General features: G+C 34.3%; 1 protein-coding gene across 1 annotated transcript in view; it reads left to right on the top strand.

Moving 5' to 3' along the window:
• The first annotated feature begins 3,900 nt into the window (after positions 1–3,900).
• The window catches only part of LOC149076244 (alpha-(1,6)-fucosyltransferase-like), a 29,143-nt gene continuing 6,959 nt past the window's right edge, over positions 3,901–26,084 (top strand). The window contains exons 1-8 of the mRNA XM_089245510.1: positions 3,901–3,979; positions 5,105–5,214; positions 5,636–5,679; positions 8,514–8,673; positions 13,997–14,099; positions 18,090–18,351; positions 23,488–23,671; positions 24,016–24,201. Coding sequence (XP_089101636.1) covers positions 3,926–3,979; positions 5,105–5,214; positions 5,636–5,679; positions 8,514–8,673; positions 13,997–14,099; positions 18,090–18,351; positions 23,488–23,671; positions 24,016–24,201 — 1,103 coding nt within the window. The 5' untranslated portion in view covers positions 3,901–3,925. The remainder of the gene's footprint in view (positions 3,980–5,104; positions 5,215–5,635; positions 5,680–8,513; positions 8,674–13,996; positions 14,100–18,089; positions 18,352–23,487; positions 23,672–24,015; positions 24,202–26,084) is intronic.

The raw sequence follows: 26,084 nt of genomic DNA, 5'->3' as shown, positions 1-26,084 counted from the left end.
TAATCGAAGTATATAGATAGCTGATATACTTTTGATCATTCATTTTGATCAAATTTCTTGATGTAAAATATTGAAATAAAATACAATTTCAGTAGATTGAATGGTGTTCAGCGAATCTTCTTCTTTTGATTTTTAATATAAAAAATGAATAAATGAGAAAATTGTCTGGGAAAACTAAATTGTTAGCTGCTTTTCAAAATCCATATCTTTGTCTCTCAATGTATTATCGATAGATGACACTGCAGATTTTGTAATTTCAATCGAATTGTTATGGAATTAATAGCCCAAACAGACTAATGTTGTGAAATAGTCAAAAATAATCAAGGAAAAAAAACTTATCAAATACGAAAAACTTGTGGATGTTTTATTTTTTCTTATGTTTTTCTTTCTCATTCCTTCAGCAGGATCTCTGAAATCCGGACTCTTCGGGGCCTGGGTGATGCCGATTAGGGAATTAACTGGATTATGGATCGGCTTTTGTTTATTTCTCAAGTTTTCATCTTTAAAACAGTAATATGCTTCTTTAAGCACTTTGATTCATATTTTCCTTTAAAAAATCAATCGAGTATATTTCAGTTTAACAATATTTTTTCACTACACTGCATATTACAGCTGCTTATGGTGATGGTATTGGTAAGTTTCGACAAAAATTAATTATATATTTGATTAATTATTAATTATATATATATATATAGAGAGAGAGAGAGAGGGGTAGAGAGAAGGAGGAGAGAAAGAAATGTAAAAATGTACATTTATGAAATAGATGTATAAGATACTAGCCTAAATATACAAAAATGTTTAGAGGTGTCACGAAAACATTCCTGACACAGGAGTGCAACAAAAATGGCGGCATGGCCACAGAAGAAATAGCTACCGCAGGGAGTCCCCCATCGAGGGTTCGCGCACCAACCTCTCGATTAGCATATAAACAAGCCTGCCCTTCGGAATCGGCAATTAATTGCAGGTCCAGGTCTAATTAGCCCTCGTGTGCAGAAAATGACTGTGGTACGACAAAAATGAACAGGGCGGGCACGGTGATGATGCATGGGTGGAGATACGGGGGGGCATTGACCCCACCCCCCGCGCCAAAAGTGAATATATATATAGGGGGGGGGCGTATATCCGATGAAAGATCTAGACTGAACAAACCGTTATATGAATTCACACATTTATATTATATACCTTCAAATACGTTACGAAATTGTATTGCTAACTGAGCGACAGCATTTTTTCAGGGGGAGTGCCGTGAATATTGCCGCCTCTGAGTCCCTCGGTAAGTGTTCCCTTGCAGGCTAAATAAATTGTATGTATAAAAATTGTGGTCCAGTTGTTTATATTGTAATGTATGTTTTCCCCGGAAAACCAAAAAACTGTTAATAATAGTCAACAGTTGTTCACTTGAAAATTTTGATAATTTCTGCTTTTTTTTTGATACAATATGATAACGCAAGGCTTGTGCTGCCAGCTATCAAGGAGAGCTGGATGTCAAGAAACAAACTTAAAACAGAATTGATTTTTCATCGTTTGAAAGTTTTCACTGTTCATGGAATTTCCATTATAATTATATCGGTAGATGGCAGCAGCAGTTACGCGTCTGGAATTTCCCACATTTCATAAAGTTTCATTATCCCTCTATTTCATCTTTTTCGTTTAATCCCCCCCCCCCAAAAAAAAAAATATTACAAGTGGTTTCATATTCTCATTAATATTTTCGAAAATTTTTCTCATAGAAACACACATTGTGTTTATTCAAAAATATTTTCAGATTTAAAAAAAATCTAAATTAATTATTGCATCCCATTTTATAGTGTTTTATAGAATAAAAAGTAACCATCACAATATATGTTTAAAAAATTAACTTATTATTTCTATGACTAATACAAATTTTTTCAACGAATCGAAAAATTTCAAGAAAGATGGAAATGTTTTAAATTTTTTAAAAATATATATGGAAGATATATCAATGACACCTAAATATAATTGTATCGCCATCCATTTCAGCTTAGGGGACCTGCTGTAGGATGCGGGAAACTCGGGGTACATGCACATTACTTGGTCCCGATGTGTCAAATGGGTCCCGATATAAAAGAGTTAAATGAAAACTTGGTCTGAAATATATTTAATTTTGAGAACGTGAAAGATGTAGATATTATCCATTCTATACATTTTTAGTTTAAAAATACTAGTAAACCATACTTGAATTTTTTTCTTTACAGGCTGTCTTAAATTGTTTACTGAATGGTTACCCCATTTAGAAACATACTTTCAATAACAAATCATTTTCAAATGATGTGTGATAAATTGAAGTATCATAATTTTCCCGAAGGATCGCATAGATCAGCGATTCCCAACGTGGGCGTTAACGACGCCTTAGGGGCGATGGAAAGTTCTAGGGAGGCGGTAGAAGCTACGGGTATAACATAGGACTCTATGGGTTAGATTGCGTTGAGGGGAGTGATGGGACAAAAAAAGGTTCGGAAACTATGGTATAGGTAAAAGAAATAGAAAAAAAAATGGCTTTTTTAGTTTAGACCGTTTGCGTGCTAAAACTTCAAATTATTCGCTGATTTGAAAAAGGAATCCTACTCTGAGAAGTCACTTTAAAAAAAAATATCCATATTGTTTCAAACGGAATTTCTTCGGAGATATTTAATTTTTTTAAGTTTGTGCAAGACTTATTGCTCTGCTAGTAACTGAATCAGTGGTTAATTACAAATTCATTATGTAGCCTCTCCGGTTAAGTTGCTACACAACGAAACCACTTTTTTTCATTTGTGTTTCCCCCGCGACAACACTTTTTTAGTTGGAACAGAACACAACGAACCGAGCACGGCCAAAGCTTTCTAGATACTATTATCTAGGTCCATCTAGGAGGCTTTGACACGGCCAGGCTCTGTCGCTTACGTGGTTTTTTGCTCATTGCCCCGGAGAGAGCGACCATAAGTAAGGGAATGCGAGTGATTGTGTGAATGACCATATGAGTGACCACGTGAGTGTGCGACAATATAAGTGACTAGGTAAGTAACCGTATGACTAATCAAGTGAATGGCCGTATGAGTGACCAATGGAGTGACCATATGAGTGTGAGTGACCGTATGACCACCTAAGTAAGTGGGTGATTCACCGTATGAGTGATCAGCTAAGTTAGTGGGTGATTGACCGCATGAGTGACCAGATAAGTGACAGAACGAGTGACCAAGACAGTGAGAGTATGAATGAGTGGCCAAGCGAGTGACCGTATGAAATTGTTATATAGTGTATAACAGATAAAATACTATTATATCGTGTTTCTGCTGCATTGAAAAAAAAACTATACGTATTATTCACAAGCCTACTCATTATATTTATACAAGCGGCGAAATTTCCCGCTAACTTGATTACTCATACGGTCACTCACTTCACAACTGACACGATCAGACAGACGAAATGCACCAGGAAGAAAACGTGCCGGGGCGAAATACCGGAGAAGAAACTTCTGTAAACCGTTTCTGAAGTCACCGGTGGCAGTGCGAAAACAATTTGGGACAGACTGTATGCGATCCGCAGCTTGAACGAGTAGAATAATGCTAGCAATGGATTTCAATCTCGGTATTGAATAGTAAATCCATACATACATGGCCCAGCTGAAATGAATTACGCGTCATACCCGTATAATGGGGGCCCATATAACGTATACTTATGTGGGTAAACAAATATTTTCGGGTCACAATACCCCGCCCGCTTCATTGTACGTCATCGTCCATATTCGACGGAGCGTGTAAACTTGCTACAATGTACTTACTTCCTGGCCATTCAATGTTATCAAATTCTCGTGGGTGATGATACGTTGATACAATGTTTGTTTGTCTAACTATATAGAGTTGTTTTTCTTTTTATTATACAACGAAGCATGTCCTGTAATTTCTAGATGAACTAGCGTATTGAGATGAGTCTTCAGAGTACGGCGTTTGAGGTTGAAATGATTAGTGTCGCTTCCAAGGTGAGCAATTTTATACTGGTAACCATAAAATCTGTGCATATCTGTTGATATACATTGATTCAAATATAATCCGCTTTTTAAAGAGGGGTTATTTCATGAGACAGAATGATTTCGGATATTTCTATCATTGATTACTCTGCTCAAGAACAAAAAAATCATGTTCTTAAGGAATTTTTAATGGTTTTAGAGGATATATTGGGGCTGATGAGGTAAGGAAATATTAGGATATATTGTAACCTTGAGAGAGAGCATAGGTTTCGTCAGATTGGCTCTAGGTTTTGAGATGAAGTGAAAATTAAATTTCAATGGTAATTACATGAGCAGCGTTCAAATCGCATAGAACCTGCACGTTATAAATTTTTTTGCACATTTTCACATTTCATACCATGCACTACCCAGGTTCTATTGACAATTGTCAATCTTAGTCGTTGACCCAGTATAAATAAATACACCAAGGGTATTTCAGTGATTTCAAAATCATTTTGAGGGGGGGGGGGGCTGATTCTGAATCGGACATTGGCTTTAGTTTTTGAGATAAAAGTAATATTAAATTTCCATGGTAATGTATAAGAAACATTAAAATTACATAAACTAGAGCCGATCCGGCAAGACCGATGTCAGATTTGGAATCACCATTCCAAAATAATTTTAAAATCACTGAAAGATCGTTGCTGTATTTATTTATACCGGGGCAACGGCTAAGATTGGCAAATTATTGTCGATGGAACCTGGGTGGTGCATCGTATGAAATGTGAAATATGAAACTGTATTCATTTATAACGCTCAGCCTCTATGCGGTTTGTACGCTGCTCGTGTAATTACCATCGAAATTCACTTCATCTCAAAACCTAGAGCCAATCTGACGAAACCAATGTCATATTTGGAATCAGCTTCCCAAATTCATCCTAAAATCTCTCTAATATTTTTGAGAACGAAACCAGTGATCAATATACAGTGTGTTTTTTTTCTCTTATTTTTTTTTAAATAAGATACTTTCATGGCGTTGACTTATCGATTATTGCAAACAAAATCATTTCTTAGATTTTTTTTAAAGACAAAAATGACTGATTATTTCATTTATAATTATCTTTAAGATTTCGTTGTATTTCGCAATTCTTTTTGCAGACTTATTGGATAGTCTTTGGAATGACTATCGGCTCGTTGATATCGGTTTTATTCATGAATAACAGTGATCGAATCATGATGGTTGAACGTAAATTCAAGAGTATTACCAAGTGAGTACGTGACCTTTTCGTTAGTTTTCTCGAAAGTTCTTACACGATTTGATATATTTCTGTGAAAGAAGTATTCATTTTTTGCATTTCAATAACTGATAAAAAAAGGTATATTAATTTAAATGGAATCATATGTTCATTCAGACTCATTATTTTTAATAACAGAAACATTGTCTCTTCATTTTTTGGATGAAAATATGCGAAAGAAAACCAAAAACTTATTTAAATTCAAAGATTGATTCTGAAAAAAAAAATTACGGTTTTGTTTTTTGTTCAATAGGGATAACACATTTGTAAAGCAGATTTTTCTCATTTACTTTATCTGTTATATGTGTGCTTTATGATTGCGATGCATTTTTTCAACGAACTATTTGTTAAATATCTTGTTTGACATTAGTGTACATATATTTTGAATTCCCAGAATAGAACCAAGCGTCGACTCTCATAAGTGCCGGTCATTTCCAGGTAATTAAAATTACCTCCTCAGTATTTTTCTTTTAGTATGTTTTAGACTCTATGAATGGTACAGTGAAACCTCCCAACAACGGCCTTTAATGGGGCGGAGCAAATGTGGTCGATATTGGGAGGTTACCGTTGTCAGGAAGTTCAATATTTCCGGAACTATGTTAAATTTTTTGATTCTTCGTAGAATTATAACGATTCATGCTATAATTAATAAGTTATAAGAAGCTGTTTTGTAGCACATGCAATTTATTTCGTATTGAAAATATGTGAATTTTTTTATGAATAACTTTATTTGTGATTTTCCTATTGCAAATTTCATTAAAAAAATTCACGAAGAAAAATGCATACAGCTGCTCCGTAATCCTCGTATCCTGCGACACGCATAAATAATATATTTATATATATATTCGAGCAAGGAGCAACGGGTAAGCACTAATCGAAACAGCATGGGAAACGAGATCTGTGGTCTATAACGTAGCCACTTAACATATTCCAACGCTAAATTCCAATTTGTTATTTTTGGAACGTGTCTAGTGCACCCGTTGGCATCTACTTGAGGGACCTCCGGTGCCCGCGGACCACGTTTTGGAAACCACTGATGTTGGAAAGTACCCGTAGTTATTTTTATGGTCGAAGGATCAAAAGAGGAAAAAGTCCTTCAAATAAAATCTTTAGGGTTATATTGCTATATGTTGCAATGAATAATTTTTCATTCATTTTAATTTCCAAAAGTGGCCGTTATTCACAAATCTTTGTTCGGGGGTTATCTTAATGTTAATTCAATAGGATTTGTACTGTTCCAAGAAAATGTGGCCCTTGTTCAGAGGTTACTATGTGCGGAGGTGACCGTTATGGGAGATTTTACTGGATAAAGATAAACTGTAAATAAATTGATCTTCTATACCTTGGACGGGGATGACTCCATATTAGATGGTGATTCACAAGGATGAGAATATTCAATTCCCTATATTATATCGCAAATATAGATATAACAACAGTTCATTTTTGATTAATGACATGTCAAAAGAACCGAAACAGTATGTTGTACAATGAGCTATTGAAGCGATAAGCATTTCTGGTGACTAGTCTTAGATACGTCACTCTGATCGATACATTGTGTTCACTTGTAACACCCGAATCTAAAAGTATCATCATTCACTCAACGGCTGTGAGAAATTTCTCTTAGGATATATTTAGGCGTCTATAAAACCAACCATTTTTAACGTTGTATGAAACGATGGTGTACGCAACGCTTTCACCATGTCATCATCTAAGAGAAATAAGAAAAAATAATCATTATTAGAAAGGAAGGAAAATAGTGTAATGGATTATTTTTTTCTATAAAATGTGCTCATTAATAATGGTTCTCCTGGGAAACAAATAGTCATAGCCTTTTCAAATCCTATTTTGTCGTTCATGAAAGTTTTCATTCAATGTTAACACCAAATTTAATATTGGTAAAATGTCTGTTATGGATAATTATTTCAGTATAAAAGCTGTCCTAAAATGCTTTCGTAGTGGACATCTATGCAACCGTTGACTTCAGAAGTGCATACTTTCAATTACAAAAAGTCTTCAAATGTGTTACTCAATTTCTTTTGAATTTCTCAATGGGTAGTATACGCAAAAAACATAAAAATAATAATACAGAAAAATAACGCGGCTCTGAGAAGTCATTCACGAAAGATTTCATATTTGGCGATGTAATACCAAGGGGATATTTGACTTTGAACTTATCACCTTTTATCGCCAATAATTGAAATTATGGTGCACAAATTGCGAAACGTTAATTAAATTCAGAGTTATAATATTTTTGTTCTTGCCAATGTAATGGCGAAAAATGCAACTGTTATTCATTGTGAATAAAAAACAAAATGTTTGAGTTCATTCTATTTGTCCGCAGTCCCTAAAAATGGAACCTTTGGAGGTAATGAAAACTTGCCCCAACTTAGTGATAAATTTCCAAAACAGTTTTGGATTTTTACTTATTAAATATCTCGATAAATATTTCACTTTAAATGTGAATTTTCTTGCAAATGACTTTTGAGAATTTAATTCATATTTCAATAATACAACGTTTTAGCACACACACACACACACACACACACACACACACACACACACACACACACACACTGGGATTGTATAAAAAGTTAATTGGTTAATTTTTTTTCCGTATGGGAAATTTCATTTTTTATCGGTTGAGGAAGGTGGTTTACAAATTGTGAAACGTTGATTCAATTCATAGTTGTAGAGATTCTGTAATTGTCAAAAAAAGAAATTGTTATTTATTGTAAATAAAAAACTAAAATTCTTCAGGTTTCACATTCTACTTGTGTACAGTCCCTGAAAATGGCAACTTTTGAGAAAACTAACTTGCCAACACAGTGATATGGTGCCAAAACATAGTGATGCAGATGAGTTTTCACAGCAGGGTCTACATTACAATAACTGGAAGATTAAACGCACGGGGACGGTTAAAAGTTGTTTTTTTTCATTATTCTGTGTATATGACTGAATTATTCATATTTGATAAGACCCAAAAACTACTCATATTTTCACCTATAAATTGTACAAAATCATCCAAAATTGTCACAAAGTAGCCCCGGATTATGGTATACGAACAGTCAAAGAAAACTTTGAGATTTTAAACAATCGCAAGTCATTTGAAAACTTCTTGTTATTTAAAGTATATTTCTAAACTCAACGGTTGCAGAGATATCTGTTGTGTAAAGAGTTTGGGGCACCCTGTATGTTTAATGATGACATTTCAGAGACAGCAATTCATTGCATTTATCAAAGAACACCACATCAAATCATTTATTATATTACAGAGACGCATCGAGGAAATAAAATCGGAGAAATCGCTTCGGCATCAAGGGATTGGTGGCACTTTCTAAGGCGTCAATTGAAGAATATCAATTCGGCCAACAGCACTTCCGCTAGAAATGTATTTATGAGATACATCATCGAACACGGTGTAGATTATCATAGGTATGAGTGTCTTGAAGTAATTTAATTAGCGGACATAATTCAACGTTACAAACTATAATCCACACTATAACAACAGAATATCATAACAAAAGTTGATAATCATACACAAAATATATAATGGAGATTTCTCTCTCTCTCTGTCTTCTCTCTCTTGATAAATTAATATATATTTCAGAGTGATCACTTATTTTTGTGATGGACAAACTGCGTCAAGTGGTCAGCCGAAGGTGTTCCGGTAGAAAAAGGTCAATATGCATGCACTTAACACATAAATACCTAGACTGATCATATTTTCTTCATAAAAATACGAGAAATATAAAACCTGCATCTATACGGAATATCACAAATTATCACCAAAAAAATTGCCAAACGCAAGTGAAGTTGCTGATTATGGCCAAATAAAAAAAAGGCAAAAGAAGTTCCCCATTACAGACAAAGTAATAGTCAAAAGGAAATAAAGTTGTCAACTATCTCTCAGATTGCTGAAAAATCACTAATGGTGAGAAGTAGGGAGCTTCCACAAAAGACGCGATGGGTGAAAATTTATGATTCACCAAACAAAACATAAAATATGCGAGATAAATGTTTCTATATATTTAAATGAATATAATTAATCATAATATACATTATATTATAATGATTATGACTTAAGTCATGAAAAGAACTTAACTGTTGATTTCAAAAGCTCAAGTAAGCCTAATTGAAAATAATAAGAGAAAACGGGAAATTTTTTATAAAAAAAAGGCGGGACGAGACCAAAATTACGGAAATGTCCAGTAAATACGAGTCATATGGTCATACTATACATGCAAGTTTCTGGCTCGCGGACTGAAAAGTTTGCGCACCCCTGACTTATTTCATGTTACCACATTATCATATATATACCATTATTCCATAGATATTTAAAGGCAATAATTAACAAAATCGTTGACATCCTAAAATACTTCATAAAAGTTTCTTTTCGGCCGATAATTTCCATCAAATTTTAAATTGCGACTTTTACTCGACTTATTATTCTCACACTGATTTTTAACCGAATAAGTTATAGTAATATGTCATATGTAATTTTTCCAATTTCAAAATTTATTTAAGATTTATAGAAAAACCAATACAAAAAAGTTGCTTCAAAAGTATTCGCTCAATTTTTTTTCATTAAATCAGATTTGCAACTAAATTTGTTTACTGCTGAACATACAAGGTGTTTCAAAAAGAATCATCAGATTTAAAAAAAAATCATAACTGTTCAGCTTTTGATCTGTTTTGGTCGAATAATATATACATAGAAATAGGGAAATCTCGAGTTTCATGCAGTAGCCGAAGTATAACGCTAACGTTCTTCCTTCTCCCGCTACTTTAGTGTTTGTCAAGATGGCGACTGCACAACAGAAAAGTTTACAAATACAACGCCACAACAGGCAAATTGCCCAACGAGGTGGCTGACTTAAGAACATCATGGATCCCCGAGCCATTTTTTGGAGGCCCTACCTACTACTGCTACACCACACATGTACCCCACCCACACCCCCTCCCCCCCCCGCGGAACCCCCAACGAATCGGTACATGCGGGAATGTGCGTGTACGTGTAGTGAAACCTGACGTGAAGTTTTTTGTTTCTTTGTAATGCTTGTTATGTGTAGTGCTGCCATCTGCCACCAGTTTTTCTAACTATGAGTGAAGTGTTATGATTGAATGATTTATCGTTGTAGGACTGTTGCTCTCTGTGGCGAGACTTTTTAACGGGGAGATCGGCTCGCATTTGCGCCTTGAAGTTGGGAACCACAGAAAACCAACTTCAGCCGCGTGTGTTCTAAGCTTCGCGAAATGCGAGTCCGTAACAACTGTTCATCGCGCTTTTCGTGGACAATACCCTGGTGTTCAACTTCCTACCGCTCAGAGCATTAGGCGATGGTATAAACAATTTCGAGACATGGGTTGCCCATGTAAAAGGATATCCCCTGGTCGTCCACGCATGTTAGAAGAAAATGGGGAGCTCATCTGACAGAGTTTCGCACGTAGTGCACAGAAATCCACTCGCAGTGGATACAAACATGCTCACAAAAGTTTGGAACGAATTTGACTACCCTATAGACATATGCCTCAGCATCCCAAGGTGAATATATTGAGTGCCCTTTAATTATGTTTGTAAAAAAAACTTTATGATCAGCCATGTAATATAAAATTAATCTTAAGGGTATATGTGTTCAGTATTTTTCGTAATATTCGCATTTTAAATCGGATGATTCTTTTTTAAACACCCTGTATAAACCAGGGTTCAGTGATGGTAATCTCGATGAGCGGAATTTCACTCAAAAATTTTTCTTTCAAGTTTTTTCACAAAAATTCAGAGTTAATGTGCTGCCGCTTATTGGTAAAAGTATTCAGTCAAGTATTTATTTTAAGAAAAAAAAACAAACTAGAGAAAAAAGCATTATTTTACACGAAATTCAGAATAAAAAATTTCTAAATGTCAAATCATTTTTTTTTTGTTTGATATACTTTAAGTCCACCACCCTGTGTCACATTCCAGTCTCCACCCTGATTAAAACATTAACAGTCATGATTTGCTGAAAGAAAAGAAAATAGAAAACGTTTTCTTATAAAAAATATTTATTAATATTGTCCAGCTCGTACGAAGCAGCATTGAACAGGGAAGCTTATGGGACTTGTAAAGGCTTGGTCAGTCAGTCAGATTCATTCTTCTATCTGCAATCAGTATTTCATTAAATAATACATTTGGTAAATTAGACAAATTCTTTTCCCCATGCATGCTGCTTCTGCAGCCCGCAACAGTACATCTAACCATTATATTGGCCCTCGAACAGAGAGAAGTTGGCCCCCCGAGATATAAATGATTTAAATTTTCTACTACTTTAATTCTTCTTTTATTAAATCAATTTTCTTCCAGAAAAAACTCGATACAAAATGTGTATCAAAAGTGAAAAAATGTATCGAAGAAAATAAAGCAACTCTGGGAACCTCGAGTTAGAGACTGAATGAAATTATTTTGTTTTTTTATATGCGATGCCAATTCTAACTACTTATTTCTCTAATTTTTTCTAAAATTTATTTCTCCATGAAAATGAAATTAAAATGAGAGAAAAACCTTCGAATCAAATTTAATTCAATTGGATGGTCTGTTGACGATAAAAATTGGTTCGTTCTAATCAAAATAAAATTTATTTTATTCAACTCATCATAACATAAAAAGGTTAAAAAAAAATTTTTTTTTGTTTCTGAAATCAGGTTTGGAAATTTAATTAACATGAATTTCATTAAAGAAATTTCAAATCATTCGAATTACCAAAAGAAACTGTTTTGCGTTACATTTCTCTCAACCGAAAAAAAATATTTGTATTTTCAATATATAAAAATATATTTTCCTATAATAAAATCTATATATAAGTGTGTTAAATATATATGAAAATTTGATTGAAAATACATAGTCAATTAGGAGTCTTCTACAAATGGTAGACTTACGGGAATGAAGGAATATGCAGTCCTCAATGAGTACAGTTCACAATCGCGATGACAATTGTGGTTGTAATGAATTTATCATTATAAGTGGATTTCCATTTTTTTTGTTCTGTCAGGTTGTAAAATTGCGGAAAATTCTCTAATTTATCTGTATTAAAACGTCTTATAGATCATTTCGTTCAAATATGATTGAATGAACCGAATACCGTTCATAGAATCAAAGACATTTTTGCTCATATTTTCGTATTATCAAAGCGATTTAGTCTACCAACTGATCAATGAAAAATCTCACTTATTATATCACTGCTCATTTCCATGGCTTCGTGGAACATTCAATATTTTCCCGCTAATCGGAATGTTTTTAGCACGACTATCTCGTTCATTCTGAAACGACTTCAAGTTCTGGTCCCGTGGTCTCAGTCACTGGAAAAGACTAAAGTAGAATAGAAAATCGCCACAGACATAATCCCATAGTGGGATGTACGTATATTGGGAAAAACCTAAAAATAAGAAGAGAAGGTAAAACAATGTGACTTTTGCATCTATTAAAAGTAACCTTCAGAGAAGTACTTCATAGTTATTTTCACGAGGAGCATATGCTTCGGAAAGAGTCATCATATTCAAATCTTAAAGCAATAGACAGAAAAACTGTCATTTCCGAGATTTCTTTTGACGTACAGCAATTGCTTACTAATTTTCAACTCGTTGAAACCGAATATATTTGATATCTTTAACATTAGCTATTTGACAATAACTTGCAAATCACTGGTTATAGTGAGATTCTCGTAATAAGCCCGACTCGTTATAACAGATATTCACTGTATTCATCTCAGAAGCGAAATTCATAAAATCGTAAAACAAAGAATCGGGTTTTTTATATTTTGCAAACGTGGATGAGAAAAATAATTATCCATGCTCGGAAAAGGAGTAGAAAATTTTGAAGTGGTTCTTATACATATGTCACACCTACTCCCAACAATATATAATACTTACTAACTCAGCGAAAATTTCAGTATGTCTTGACAAACTTAACTAGATATAACAGCCAATGAATCTAGAAGTGGGTATAGGGTATCTCTCTCTCTATCTCTCTCTCGAGCCCGTTTGTTCTTTTCAAAATTTCCAGACTGTTCCTGTTTTTCTGAAGATATTTGTTTCAGCTATTGATATAATGATCAATAGCTGCAGCTATTGATTTTTTATTACGTCTTATCTCAATTTTTATGCATATCCCCGTAATGATCTCTATGCAGATTTCTGTCTGAGAACTTTTTTTTTCTATTCTTTTCTCTACTTGATGAATTCTTTTTAGAAATATTCAATGAGAGAAAACGATGTTCTGTTGGGCAAAAAGGGAAAACTTTAATAATTCTTATCTTCTCAAAGTTGCTTTTGCTTATGTAAAATCATAATTATGAACCTCCTTCTAAGTATATTAGATTGATTATATTTCATCAATTTTTGAATATTTATCATATCCATTAATTAGTTTGTGATGAAATGAAAAGACATTTTGGTTGGAGTATTTATGTGTCATTTGATAATTGAGTGTATGTGGGTGCTTTGAAATCCTCTTTTCCATTCACTGCACATTTTTTTCTTTACTTGTTCCAATTGAACCATTTTAAACAGAATTAAATAAACGTCCTAGAGTTCAAAATCAAAGCAGTTTAGGGCCAGAGAAATAAATTAATGGCCAGAACATAAATGCCTCTTTGGTCTTTATTTAAACTGACTTGTATTATTTGTCACATTTGCAATTATATTTAAAAGTACATTTTTTTGTATACTTCTGTATTAAAGTTGTTTGATCATTTCTACTTGTTCTTGTTCTATAATATTTAATCAGAGCTATTCAAATTAAACTTGAAGCCCTGACAAATACTTCCATCCGTCTTCAGAAAATGAATGGTCTTAGAAAGAAAATTCTGGAACGTCTGATAAAATTGCAGGTGAGATTTTCAGAAAATTACTTTTCGATAACAATTCCCTGTATATTTTGAGATAACATATTTTTTATAAAGAACTACTTTCAATACATAGTAATTGCAATCACCCATTTGTTATTTTCACGTCGTTAAATTTTCTTGTATTGTTACTTAGAAAACATAAAATTAATATACAGGCTGTTCGATATTGTTTCCACAGTGGATATCTCCGCAGCCATTGTCTTTAGAAAAACACGCTTTAAACTACAGTAGTTTTAAAATGACGTGAGGTTACTCAACATGTCTCAAAATTTCCAAGGAGTCGTTTCCATGAAAAAATAGAAAGAGTACCTTTTTTTGTAGCCCGGGGTTGCTAAAACTTTCAATCAGTGAGATATAAATGCGGCTCTGAGATAGATAGATAGAACCGCTCACAACCCCGGACTGATGCAAAGCACCTTATTTCCGTTACCTCAAAAGAGGCAGTTGCTCTGAGAAGTCATCTACAGAAAATTACATGTTTTTAAATGAAATATTAACGGAGATATTTGACTATGAAGTTTTCAGCATTGATCGCCAATGATTGTGGTCCAGAAATTGTGGTCCGCCAATGGTGTGGTCCAGAAATTTCGAAACGTAAATTAGATTCAAAACTGTAATTGTACTGTAAGTGTAAATGTATAAATATTTAATTTCATCATTTTTTTCTGTATACGATCCCACAAACCAAATTTGAGTTTTAAATATCTGTGCGTCATTGGAAAACGTTTTCTAATTTAAAGGTATGTTTTCAAAGTCAACGGTTATAAAGATATGTAGGTTATATAAGTTCCGCCAAAGAATGAAACTGCCCAGTTTGCAAAGTGGTCAATTTTGTTAAAATCTGACCATGCCAATGTCCGAATTTCAGGCTTTGGCGAATCAGTTCGCGAAGTTGCTGGGGATGCGAAAGACATGATTCAGGTTCAACGCCAAGTTGTCGCATTTGTTCACGATAATGATGTTCACGTTAAATATCAAACAGCAGGCACGATGCAGTAACCTGTGTAAGAAAGAAAATACCAAACTCAATCTTATATTTGGAGTCAGTCATCAAGTCTTATCCTTCTATAACCGGTACTTTCAGTCCGAAGAGCTTAAATTCAAGATGCAATACCTCTAAAATAAGTTCTTATGCTTCTTACACACGTCCATCCATTATATCTAAAATTTACTATTGCGACGAAATTAAAGGAATGGAGCCATTCCATACAGTTACAATGGCTCCGATAAACGGACACGATGGCTATTTTTATTGTATGATTTGTTATCCTTTCAGCGAACTGAACTGTAACATTTTCTCCCGACGTGTAGTATAACCGAAGTCCTTGATTACATGTTGAGCCTTTGAAGTTGAGGAACTATTGGAAAGCTTTAATTCGATTTCGTGATTCACGACAGATCAATATAGAGATCGCTCTAAACACATCTTCGAGTTATTTCGGGAATGGAATGGAACAGAAAATGCATTGCCTAATTCGATATAGTAAGTACCTCATGTAACGTTACAGCTGCTTCAAGATTCGTCCACCGTTTCCCGCAGCGCATATGTAGTGTATCTAAGTTTGCGATTGTAATTACGATTGTTATTCTATTATTTACGATAGCGCAGTTCAACAATTGCAGCTACATTCACACGGTGAAAGGATAGCAAAGCAAAACTTTACTGACATAAAATTGATCCTGATTTGTATTGTGAATTTCAACCGAAGGCGAGAAAATCTTTAAACAATTGCGAATGTCGGAATTAATTATGCGGAGTGATGGAATGTTCCTATTATTGAACACGATGCGTTAAGCGTTTTTAATGGAGATCAAACAAATAAAAAAATCAAGAAGGGCATTGCTGAGCAACGCTGATTGCATTCTTCGCTCCATCGTTTAAATGTTTCGATTGCTAAAGAAAATGTGATTATAAGTAAACGACTGCAGCGAAATGCGTTTTTTACGCCTTATTCATAATTAGAAGGAACTCGAATTTTGAGGAGGAAAAAACGCATTTATTGGGTGAAGCTAGAATTCCTTTGTTTTTTAGGAAAGATGTGAATAGTAATTAACTGGGTGTACGACATGAGTTAATAACAAAATGCGTTTTCGGTAGCTGTTAACCTCTAAATTGTTCACATTTATTATGATATATTATTTTGGTACGCTTGAATACTTCATTCACACAAATATATAGAAAGATTCGGTTGTTCTTTCTCTCTCTCTCTCTCTCTCCGGGGAGTGGGAAACACATATGGATCTGTAAATTATTTATTTTTGTGCGCCATCTGTCTTCCACTTAAGACAATACAAGCCCTTTAAAACCAAAAGTTTATTTTGTTTTTAATGTGCGTTAAAAAATGAATCGATTTGTGATTGGAAACCTTCTTTCATTTCTTTTTTTGCTTTGGGAAATCGGTTGAACTAATTATGAAAACATACTTATTCTATCCTTAAAAATGTCACTGTTTTTCAATATTATTTAAGTTTTACAATAAAAGTTTTGTAGCTGCAATTGTTGAACTACAATAGAATACATGCAGTAAAACAAACTAAGCAAATTGCTGAGGCTACACTCTGTGAGGACACTCTCGTTCCACCATTCAAAACTTTCTATAGGTAGTAAATATTTATACTCACAATTACATTATCTTACTCAAATATTAATATTTACAACTGATTACATATGTGCTCTATACGTCAACCGCAAGCGTATTAAAGGATTCTAAGCAAGCATCTAGCAAATTTAAAAATTTGTTATTACATGATTATATTATGCTACAATTGAGTCGTCTAGTTTCAAAACCAGATAGATGATTTGTTACAAATTTTTCAAGAGAAACAAAAAAATGATTAACTGTATTATTTAAGGCAAATTTCATCTTCTTTTTTTATAAATTGATATTAGATAGACGCAATTCCTAACGAAATTTTATCTCTGTATGAATATTGCTTTGAGAGGGAACAAAATTCTTTTTTATCTATCCTGGTTTTTTCCAACCAGCCTATAGGATTTATATATACCTACGAACATCTTGATGTATCTGGTTTTGCAACTGTGTGTTCAGATGGCAAAATGTAATAAGCTACTTTTTCAAAATTTCACGAGAGCAAATTTGTAAACAATATTTTACAAAAATTATACTGTGGCTTTTTGACTTATTGCAATTTGCCTCTATTGGTTCCTCATAAACCCAAAGAAATTGACGTAATTTTGTCACCTTCCAAAATTTTAATAAACGATGCTGCAGAGTGCAAACAACTCAATATTTGGGGAGGAGTGACATTTTGCCATCTGACCACAGAACTGATCTCTTTACCTTTCTGGTTTCAACAACCAGTCGTTACACCGCAACACCTTTCACACCGCAAAATGAATAGAATTTAGCGGCTTTTTGAATGTTATGATTTTGCCTACCGATTAACCTATAGGAAAACTGAAAAAGAATGACATAATTTGAAAATCGAAAAAAAACGAATGTATAGTCCTCTAGTTTCGAAACTGGACGACTCGATATTATATTATTATATGACAGTAAGATATGTATCAGGTACAGAAGTAATAAAGTACAGGGTGATTATAGTTAAAGTTCCCGTGTCCTCGGAGTGTTTTTCTCAAAATCTTTTTATTCGAGTACAGTCAAATTTTTAGGACATCTTAATGATTCCGTGAGAGAGAAATTTATGGAATAAAAATTTAAAAATGATAAATTTTCGGCCGCCAAGTGAATAAGTGCACCTTTCTTTAATTGAACTATATATATATATATATATATATATATATATTTTTTTTTATGTGTCATAAATCTCTCTCCTATAGTCTCATTAAGATATCCTAAAAATTTGGCTCCGTTCGGATAAGCAGTTTTCGAGAAAAACTACTCATGTTACGGGAAATTTAATTATAATCACCCTATATATCTATTGAATTAAATTTTTGCAGTTTCCATTATTATGACTAACTTCATTATTCACTATTTGTATTATGAGAATCCAGAGAATTGTGCCGGTGTTCAGGTTCTGCTCTTTAACCTCACGAATCCACATGGTTTTGCCTCGGCTGCTCATGATATCCTTTGGTGCTTCATAAAGGCTTATACAGAAAATCGTCGCTTCGTCTTAGTCACTACGCATTGGCATTATGATACACAGTGGCGTGAAATCTTTCTTCCCCTCAGTGAAACGTGCAACCGCGAGGAGGACGGGCGAATTCCAGCAGCTATGGACATCACTGAATGTCCCACAGAAAACAGTGAGTAAATCATTCGAACTATTTTATAAAGTGCATGTCGCTAAAAGTGATGACATCTAGACTTAGGGTTTCTGATAACAATAACCGATTGCTAATTATAACCGAATATATCCTGGTTGTAATTACGATGATCACATGTCGCGTTTGATCTAAAGTTGAAAATCATGTTTTTCAATTTAAAATTTGTAAGGGCGGAGTTGTAGAATAAAATTGTCTAATGTGTATAACGAAGTGCGATACTTTTGTAATGTACAGTACATTCTATAGACTCTTTCGTAAGGAAGGTATTTCTGGCTGAGGATCTGCGAAAGTGGTCAGTCGAGGATAACTGGCAATTGAACTGAAAAAAATATTTTTTTTACATTACATATTACTGCACAATAGAAAAGCCATTGTAAAAGCAGCGCTGGCTTCTTACTTGGGGTGTTTGGAAACCTAGGGACCCAAGGCAGGCCCAATCGAAGAATCATAAAAAACAAAAATAAATAAAGCTGTGAGTTGCAGATATATATATATTTCATTATTATTATTATATATACAGGGTGTCCTGCACGTGCTAGCACGGCTTTTATCTCATCAACGTCCATCGTAGAGGTATTATGACTCCAATTTAAAAAATGCTCAACAGGTGTTCAAAAATTACACTGTACCAGTTTTGAGAGTGAAAATACAGTGTGTGTAACAAAATAAAACATCTACATTTTCATAAGGTCTCCCTGTGCTCTAACTTCCAATCAGAAAGTTATTGAAATGTCTGTCCTGATGCCAACCAAAAAAATTTATGTTTCTAAATGCAATATTCTCTGAGATATTCGAAAAAGTAAGCAAATTTAAGAAAAAACAGCTTTAAATGCGTGTAAAACACTTTTTAAGCATTTAACTCTGCTCTTTTCCAAAATTTTCTCCATATTTCGAATTCGAATATCTCAGAGAATATTACAATTGGTGTGCGTATACCAGTGTTAGAGGCAGATACAATATACATTGTGAAAAGATTTAATAAGTTTTTCTCATCATCAGTTCTGTTGATATATATATACACGTATATAATTACTTAAAAAAGGAAAAGTTTTGACTAAATGAATGCGCAATAAAGCACCGTTGCAACGTTGGTAGACTGCAATAGTAACATTGATATGATTTTCGACAAAAATTGTACTTGTGGGAAATCTCTCGATAGTTTGTCATTTTCGTTATTTTGCAGCCCATTAGATAGCATTAATATCGCATCACATTTGCTAGTACTGGACAGAATGCCATCCTTTGATTGAGAAATTTCTCTCTGATAGACGGCTGTAGTTTCTGCTGCTATAAATGGAGCGGTGGCGGCCTATAGCAGACGCCAAGATTTCCAGGGGTTCAGGGATAAAAGTGTTCGGAAACCGCTGGTTTAAAAGCTTGATAATGATAAACGATATGGGAAAAGAGGAATCTGGTTCAGCCTTAATTTCAAAATGTGCAAGAAGAAAAAACTAGCAAAAAAAAATTTATAACATTCACCGAAGTCCTGATAACTATAAACGGAATTTTTCAACTGTTATGATATTGGTCCAATCCGTACTTTGCAAAAGTGACGACATTACCAGAATGATAACATAATCCGTGATCTTAATTAGCGGTGTTGACTATAATTTCTTCCTATGGCCGCGCGCTCGGATACAGTTCGTAAAGTGACATCCACAGATGTTTCGCAGCTGCGATCTTAGTCAAGCATTATTCTCAACTTTTGTGAATATGCTGCTATGTATGTGTGTGTATCTCTCTGTTATTGCATCGCGTACATTTAGTGTAGGGTAGAATGTTGTAGAGCTATATAGGACTATTATTTTCACACTTTTTCCCTTAGTCAGTTGTTACGGTAAAACTGAACCAAATTCATTTTTACTTCCTATATACTATATGATTATACAGAGTCCAACTACTACCTTGGAAAAAAATTGAATGAATAGTTTTAAAAAAAAATCATGTATTGATATGGAGAAAAATATGTATACATATATATGTGTGTGTGTGCGCGCGCTCGCGCGCGTGTGTGTGTGTGTATGTGTGACGAAATATATATAATTATGACGAAAATATAATTACCAATAATATATATAATACATATAGCTAACACCAGGCACCGTAAACCATGGTTATTAGAGGGATACTTCCAAGTAGGAAAAGTTACCAAATAACGGGTAGAACTAAGATACGTCATTCGTATTACAAGAAGTATATATTGTTATTGAATTTACAAGATTAACTTTTTATGCGAACACCTTGTCCCCCAAAAACCCAATTAGATAGGTGTTTCCATGTCCCTCCTGGGGCCAACAAAAATACTCTACGTTTCTAAGCGCAAAATCCGCTAAAATATTTGAATTTAAATATCTGAGAAAAAAAAGTGGGGAAAAACAGCAGAAACTAACAAACCCCCCCCCCTTTTATGCTTCTTTTTTTTTTCTTCTTCTTCTTCAAACCGAGAACAACTCAGGTCTATTGCCATAGGCAATTTACTACCTAGTGAGTTGTGCCGGAAGATCAAGTGTGTGTACCTAACAGTGTGAGTGCGTACCTAGCGTTGTGTATGATTTTTCAGTGCTGCCATCTATATCTCAGAAGTGAAGTGAGTGATGTGTAGTGACTGAATATTTGTACTGTTTGTAGGCCTGTTGCTCTCTGTGGCGAGACTTTTTAACGGGGAGACCCCATTTATGCTGTTGTTTCCCAAGTTGCTTCTGATTTTGTAATTCAATAATATCGAGGGAATATTGCACTTAGAAACGTGAATTTTTCTCCCGTGACCTCAGGAAAGACAAGGCAAAAACTTTCTAATTCGGCTTTTGAGGACAGGGTGTCCATCTAAAAAGTTTTTTTTTCTTCTTATTCTTCAATTCAATAACTATAATACACTTCTTGCAGTATGAATGATGTATCTGAGTTCTGCCCATTATTCGGTAACTTTTTTTACTTGGAGGTATACCTCTAATAACAACGGTTCACAAGTAATTTGCGGTGCAGTGTGTTAGCTATGTACTTTGCATATACACACGAAAATAACACAAATGCAGGTAGGAATGTGTAATGAAATTAAATGCAGTATTACATTTTTATTATTTTCTTGTAGAAAGAGATTTAATGTTTTATATTTCTAGCCAGCTCGTATATTATCCTTGGGGTTATCGCATTAGAACTACAAAACATCCTTGATGTCAGCAGAAGCGTGCGTGTGTGGGTTCTCAGGGTAATTAGAAAAAATTAGTATGTCGGTGAAAATATTGAAAAATCGAAAGGAAGTATATGCTATCAATTTATGTTAATTTAAACGTTTTTTGATGGAAAAACTCAAAATTTCTCAGAAAGAAAATTTGTGCGCCCCCTCCATAAGTCGATCCTGCGTACTGCCTCTGAATGTTAACACTGCTAAGAAAAATTATTCTCGTCTATCTACTTGAAGAAATGAATTTCAGATTCGCTGGTTGAAAGTTTTTAATTCAACTCATGGTGAAGAATATCTTCCTTTTTTCCATTTGTCAAAAAGAAATAACAAAATGTGAATGGAAGAGAAAATTAAAACTGAAGTTCTCTTTGGACAGAATAAATATAATGGAGAGAAATAAAATTAAAAATATATAACAAGGCATATAAGAAATAGGAAATGATGGGAAGAAGAGTGAAAAATTAATAGAAGAGCTTAATGTTCCAAGATCAACTATGACAATTTCAAGTTTAATAATGTTCCAAGGTACACGATCTCTTTTGTTTGTAGATATATGATGTCCAGCCCCCCCCCCCCCATTTATAAAAATATAGTTCAGAATGCTTGTTATGATTGAGCACATATATGTTGTTTATCAGATGACAATTCAACCGTACATGTGCTCCTCGTATACATTCCTCTACAGAATTTCTAATGAATCGGTCTATGTGCGTATATAGGTGGTGCTAACGTACTTATGTTGACTGATCGGTGCCTGTTTTGTGTTCTTGCTGGTGTTTCAATCTGTCTGCCATATTTTGAAGTGAAGATGGTAAATGATTGAGTTCTCATGCCATGTAACGATCTTGTTCAATTACTGCCTGCTCTTGGCGAAAAGCTATTTCGCATGGTAGACAGGCTCACATGCACGCCTCAAAGTTGGAAAACCGTAGAAAACCAACTTCAACCTACAACCATTGTGCAGCCAATGGTGTAGTAACTAACTAAAATGCACGTACTTTCAAAATATCTATCAAAGTAACAGACATAGAGCTAAAACAACATCTCTTTGTGAGGTTATGTATTTCTAATCATTTGATCGGTTTTGTCACACCACGGTCATTTTTTTTGGCACAGTGGCACATTTTTTGCACAGAGGGACCTATACAATTCGTTACCCATTCCGAACGGCAGCCTTCGATATTTGACCTCTTTGTTTTACTTTCCGATAGATTGATGCGCCAACCCCTCGGTGGGGAACTCCGGCAATCTTTTCCTGTATAGTCATGTTGTCACCGTTTCTGTTTTACCTCCGCGTCAGGAAATTTTCTGACGAGGACGATCAGATATCGGACTTGTGACACCTCTAAACATCTTTTTTTTACTTTAGGTGAATATCTTATTGGCCTGGGCTACCTCTCCCTATTTCTAATCCCTGGAACTACAAAAAAGAAACATCATCCGGAATGCAATAATGTTAAAACTATTTCAATTGTTTCGAGGTTTACTATGCTCAAGGTACAACAGTTTCTTCCACGCTTTATATCTCGAAATAAAAATTTCATCTTAAATCCTACTGAAACATACATAACGATTCAAATCCTACTTGAACTCGGCATTAGTTTCTTGCGTGCACAAAGTATTTTCACAACAAACATCCCTGTAGTCATAAATTTAAAAATATATAAAAACACAGCAAAAATATAACCTTATAGGGACTCGTACTACGAAGCTCTTCCGTTGAGACTTTAGCATGTGAGATTATTACTGGTAATATTTATGCTGCGAGAGTCTTCTTTCAAGAGGTTTACTACGGTGAAATTCTAACCTGTTTGTCAGTCGACCGTCTCAACTTACATCTTTATCATATTTTCAGCTCTGAATCCCCATGCCATAAACTTTTTGTATCGCTTTTCAAATATATTTTTTCCCTTTTCTATTTTATATGCAAATAGACGACGGATCCCGTTCCCTTATGCGTCAGTTGCCGAGAGATTTAGGTCCACAGATCAAAGAAACGCAGAGCGAACCCTTGGCATTCTGGTATGGACAATTTCTCTCTTACCTAATGAGGCCAAACAAAAGCCTTACATCAATTTTACAGCGAACGAAGGGAGAACTGAATAGCCCATATATCGGGTGAGTGTATGCTTTGACTTTCAAAGAAGTTCAGCAGGAAATGTTTTCAACAAGAAGTTTCAGCTTAAACTTTGAAGTTTTAAAATAAATGTTTGAAATGATATGCTATAGGACGTAATATGTCACTATTCTTTAAATCAAACATCATAAAAATAAATACGTTAAATGAAAACAAATTAGAAGTTAATAATACGCGAAAAATACCTTGATGTGCAATATAATATTATGTGCAATCACTAGCGGTATGACAGTCATGTTGAATATTTTCTGGATGTGTCTTATTTATATATGCACTTGAAGAAAAGTGTTTTAATTACTAATGGAATTCACGAACGCTAATGCAGATTGCACGTGCGCCGTACAGACAAAATTGGAAACGAAGCCAAACTGCACAAACTACACGAATACATGCAGCACGCCGAAGAATTCTTTAGAGGTTTGGACATGACGACCTCATCACAGAGCATCGTCAAACGCCAAGTTTATCTAGCCACTGATGATCCAGAAGTTGCCTCATATTGTGATCGCAAGTATGATTTTTGTTATTTTGATATGGTTTTGTTACCTCTTCCTTTTTTCCATTTATAGATTGTAATGTATATGCTATTGCACTATAAGGAAGGCTTTTCTAATATGATCGCAATGCTCGATTCAGAAGCGTACGCAAGATTTTCTCCGCGAGAAGGAGGTAAGGAAGACTCACGCGCTTACGCCAACGGCTTATCTCTAGTAGCGAAAGATTCAGCATATGAAATCGCCAATTCCATAACTCGCCTCGAAATTTCATCGAGTATGCTAGAGATGGTGTCTAGAGAGACGTGTTGTTGCCTTTGACCCTACTTTTGATAGATGCTGTTACCACACCTACAGCAAATTTGAGGGGTTCACAACCATAACAGAGCAAGTCCATTTTTTACAAAAAAATGTGATAATTAGCTCAGGAGGTGCAGCAACGTCTGTTCTGTTCACTGCCATAGTGAGCTAAGTTTGTAGTTCACCTACCTTCTCAGGGGTGGTGTTTGTTTTCACAGCTGATGAAGTAATACATAAAACTTTCACAGCCATACCTAACGTAATCCATTCTTGATTAGAATATTGATTGCCTCATTGCTATTTTGCATTATATTAATCATTTTCATGTCAAAATCAGTCGTGATTTTGAGTCTTCTGGGGAGGAATATGTTCCTGATTCATCATATGAATCATCGGATGATAATATTGTCAACGGTAAGTGCCTAATTATTGCAACTTAGTTGGGGACATGTTTATAGATGTTTGAATAAGGATTGCATCACATCAGACACTTCAGACTCTGTAGGCAGACATACTCCTGGTAACGAAATTGACATTACATACATTATTGATGACATAGGGATTTCCAGCTTATTAAAGTCACTGTTGCAGGAAAGATAATGCTAATAGAAAGTACCTTCGCCCTGATCTTTCGATTCGGAAGATGTATGACATTTATGTATAGGAATGTGTGGCAAATAATAAGATCTCCGTAAAAGAGAAATTGACACTTTAAACTAACAAGTACAGATACATGTAAATTATGCAATGACACATCCATAAAGCTTTTAACAGAAAATGAGAAATTACTGGAAATAGTCTTGAAACTAAACGAGTGGTACACTTTCGGAAAGCGCAGCAGTCTAGACAGAAAATGAAAACGGATAATGATGAAGAGAGGATAACCTCGAATAACACTTACTGCTGTTTATTTTGACTTCAAAAAACTCTTCCTTTTCCTAAGCTCATAACTTTGGGGTACATTCCTTCATGATAATGTTGAATACATCTACGTTTCGGATGAAATGGAAGGGAGAAGAGGTTCTGAAGACATTTCTGACATTGTTTTGAGACACCTGAGAAAAGGAGCCTTCAAATATAAGGAACCTCTAGAATTGATGAAGATGATAATATTTTGTACAATGATTGATTTACGACAATAGGTAACTTTTTATTTATTGTAATTGATTTGTAGTTTAAATATACCCACTGAAAATATTTAAAAATCAAGAATTTCTCATAATATGAAATAAATCAGAATAAAATGCTCTACACTTATACATTGTAGCATCATGTTCTTCACGTAGAAACTTCAATTCACAACGATATTGGACCAAGTCCTCATTATTAAAGAAAACCTATAAAAATTTACAACAAAAATACTGATTTATTATTTGTAAAAGCACGGCACTTTAAAAAAATGGTATTTTTAGTGCTAACTAAACTTTGACATACTTAATTCTTTTACATCACTTGAACTGAATTAATTATCTATCAAAAACTTTAAAGTTTTATTATCCACAATGAAGATAAGTGGACTTGACTTACTATGATTGTGAACCCCTCATTTGATAGACCTGCTCAACGAAACTCATAAATAGCATCACCGTTGATAATACTA

Source organism: Pholcus phalangioides, unplaced genomic scaffold (assembly GCF_987345545.1).
Source record: "Pholcus phalangioides strain wild (caught in Gottingen) unplaced genomic scaffold, Ppha-v1.0 ptg000015l_1, whole genome shotgun sequence".
In the NCBI taxonomy this organism is placed as follows: domain Eukaryota; kingdom Metazoa; phylum Arthropoda; class Arachnida; order Araneae; family Pholcidae; genus Pholcus; species Pholcus phalangioides.
Note: the sequence above shows the minus strand (reverse complement) of the source record. Positions and strands in the feature narration are given on the sequence as shown.